This window comes from Apaloderma vittatum, unplaced genomic scaffold (genome assembly GCF_000703405.1).
Source record: "Apaloderma vittatum isolate BGI_N311 unplaced genomic scaffold, ASM70340v1 scaffold29080, whole genome shotgun sequence".
Lineage (NCBI taxonomy): Eukaryota > Metazoa > Chordata > Aves > Trogoniformes > Trogonidae > Apaloderma > Apaloderma vittatum.
In genome coordinates, this window is record NW_009696732.1 from 2,293 (window position 1) to 4,829 (window position 2,537).

At 51.2% G+C, this 2,537-nt stretch overlaps 1 protein-coding gene across 1 annotated transcript in view; it reads right to left on the reverse strand.

Moving 5' to 3' along the window:
* Positions 1 to 2,537, reverse strand: part of URM1 (ubiquitin related modifier 1) — a 14,487-nt gene that overhangs the window by 1,465 nt on the left and 10,485 nt on the right. The window contains exon 3 of the mRNA XM_009876158.1: positions 653 to 734. Coding sequence (XP_009874460.1) covers positions 653 to 734 — 82 coding nt within the window. The remainder of the gene's footprint in view (positions 1 to 652; positions 735 to 2,537) is intronic.

The following is a 2,537-nucleotide window of genomic DNA, read 5'->3' on the forward strand; positions in this document are numbered from 1 at the left end:
AGACAAAAGCCCCCAAACCCCGGGGATCCAGTCCGAGCCCCTGATTACAGGCAAAGGGATTCCCCCTCTTTGATCTTCAGTGTCCTGCAATTGTCTCTCCTGTTACCAGGGGACCTGGCACACGCTTCAGCTCACAAAGATCCGTGACGAATGTTAAACACCCCCAGCGCCACCCTGCAGTCAGGGATGGCTCACACAGCTCACTCCGCTCCATTTCTCTCTTTTCTTTTTTTTTCCTTTCCCCTTTGCGAGGTTGGCCCCATTTTGATAATAAAAATACATTTCCCAGAAGAAATATTTGTTGGCATTTCTCCGAGTGACTGCTTCAGTCCCAGTGATGTCAGCAGGGAACAGAGAGACCTGCTAAAACTGCTGGAAGGAAGGATACACGCACTACGCTGCTCCAGGTGACAACAGAGGAAGCGTGGCCTTGCTTCACATTTAAGGTTTAAAGATTTGGGGTGAGGGCTGTGAAAGATGCTCTCCGTGGACCAGGGTGAGGTGTAGTCTGGGACACCTCCCGTTGCCACTTTAGCACATCCCATATTTTCACAGTCATTAACTTGCTTTTTGCAACCAACAAGAAAAACATCTCCCAAACCATGAAGATCGACAGAGAAACACAAGGAGGCTTCATAACAGCTGTACTTACACAGATTCCCCTTGCATAAATAATTCTGGTCGTTCTTTCAAGAGATTCTGTTTGATCCACTTTAGCAGGTTTCTGATATCCCCTGAAAGGAGAAAGGACAGCAGTTTACAAACTAGCTGACAGCTCCGAGCTGATGCCACAACAAAGTGGTTGTTTATCCACAAAAGAGTAGATGAGGAATGCGAAGGAGGGGTGGGGATGGCTGCCAAGCCTGAAGACATCACCTCATGGGACTGTCCCTCACCAGCATCCCTCGGGGAGCCCAGCCTCAGCGGAGCTCAGAGCTCGGCCCCAAACCCCACGGTTCAGCCAAAGAGGTTTCCCCACAACAGATGCATCCCACAAAGAGCAAACGCGGCTCATCCAGCAGGAGACTGCCGGCGTTAAGATTTCTTTAACGCGTCCCGTAACCCGCGTGTTCCGTTATCACCTAACAAATTGATGTTTAACTGTGCGGTTAATTAGATTTAAGAAGTCCAAACAAGCAAGCCTAAGGGGTAAAGGTAGATGCTACTGGCACCAAAACCAGCACAAACTCCTGGTGACGCCGAGTTCTGGGGCACAAACGCGTACAGAACCACGCGCAGGCGCCGACCACGGCCGTCGTATTTTGGACGTTTGCAACATCCCTCGGCATCACACCTGCTGCTGTGGTGGGTTCCCCACGCCCTGCCCGCCACCCCCTCTACGCTTTGTGCTTATAGCTTCGTTATTAAAGCTCAGCCTTTATCTTTCCATTTCAGTAGGTGACAGGAAGGATTTGTCTTCATGTAAAAGGAGGAGGAGACACTGCTGGCGGGTTTTTATAGTATCAATTTTACTTTGTGAGGCAAAAACAATTTCTTTAGTGATAGCATCAGTTAATTTCCTATTGGAGAGGTGAGAAGCAATGGGGGGGGGCAATAATCCGTTACAGGGTTTAGAGAAGCTGACAAATTGCAATGTGGAGTTCTCCTGCATTTGCCTCTATATTTCACCGTTCCACAAACCACTTCATCATTCTGAATCCACAATCAGTTATTCTCCTGGGGCTCCTTTAAACAGCCCTTTGAAAGCCCCCAAAGAGTTTTGTTTGTTTTCGAGGCGTGAGGAAGCTTTTGGAAGGCACAAATCCACCAGTGAGGGCTCAAGCCCCGCTCGCAGGACGAGAGAGGACGGCGGGATGGGATCCCACGTCTGTCTCACGTGTGGTAACCTCACCGCAGTCACCGGGAACCTTCCCACACGCGCCTCTCTGAGCCAAAAATCAAACTCTGCGTACGACTCCCCACGTGTTTGCTTCACGACCAGCAAATATAAATGCGCGTGTAGCGGCTCGACTCAGTCCTTGCCCTACCCCAGGATTTCATGGGATTGTGGATGCTGCCCAGAGAAGAGCTGGGCTTCTTCCCAACGACACCGTCCCCATCGCTTCTGCCACACCAAGGGTGAATAGCGCGGCCGCAGGCGGGTGCGCATCAACCAAGCGACGGGGACACGTCTGTCCTCAGCAGATGGGGGGCTCTTTTCCCAGGCAAAGGGAGATCCCCTCTGTTCCCCCCCCTCCTCCATTTCCCAGGGCATCGGTGCCTCTGGGTGACAGCCTGAACCCCCGGCACAGCGGCTGCACGGCAGGGCTGCCCGGAGCACCACAGGTATTGCTGCCTCCGAGCACTGGGTCACTCTGATCAGGGCAAAAAGAGCTGGTTTGTGCCTTAAAACTGCCCAGTGAGCTGGATCACCTGCCTGAGGCCAACCTGGTCATGATGATATGAAGTTTAAGAGCACAAAATAGATGATTTTCTGCCACTTTCCTAGCAAGGTGCACCAGGGAGATATATATATATATATATATGCACACTACGCTATCTGGTCAACCGCCAGAACAGGAGTTCACTATATTCTC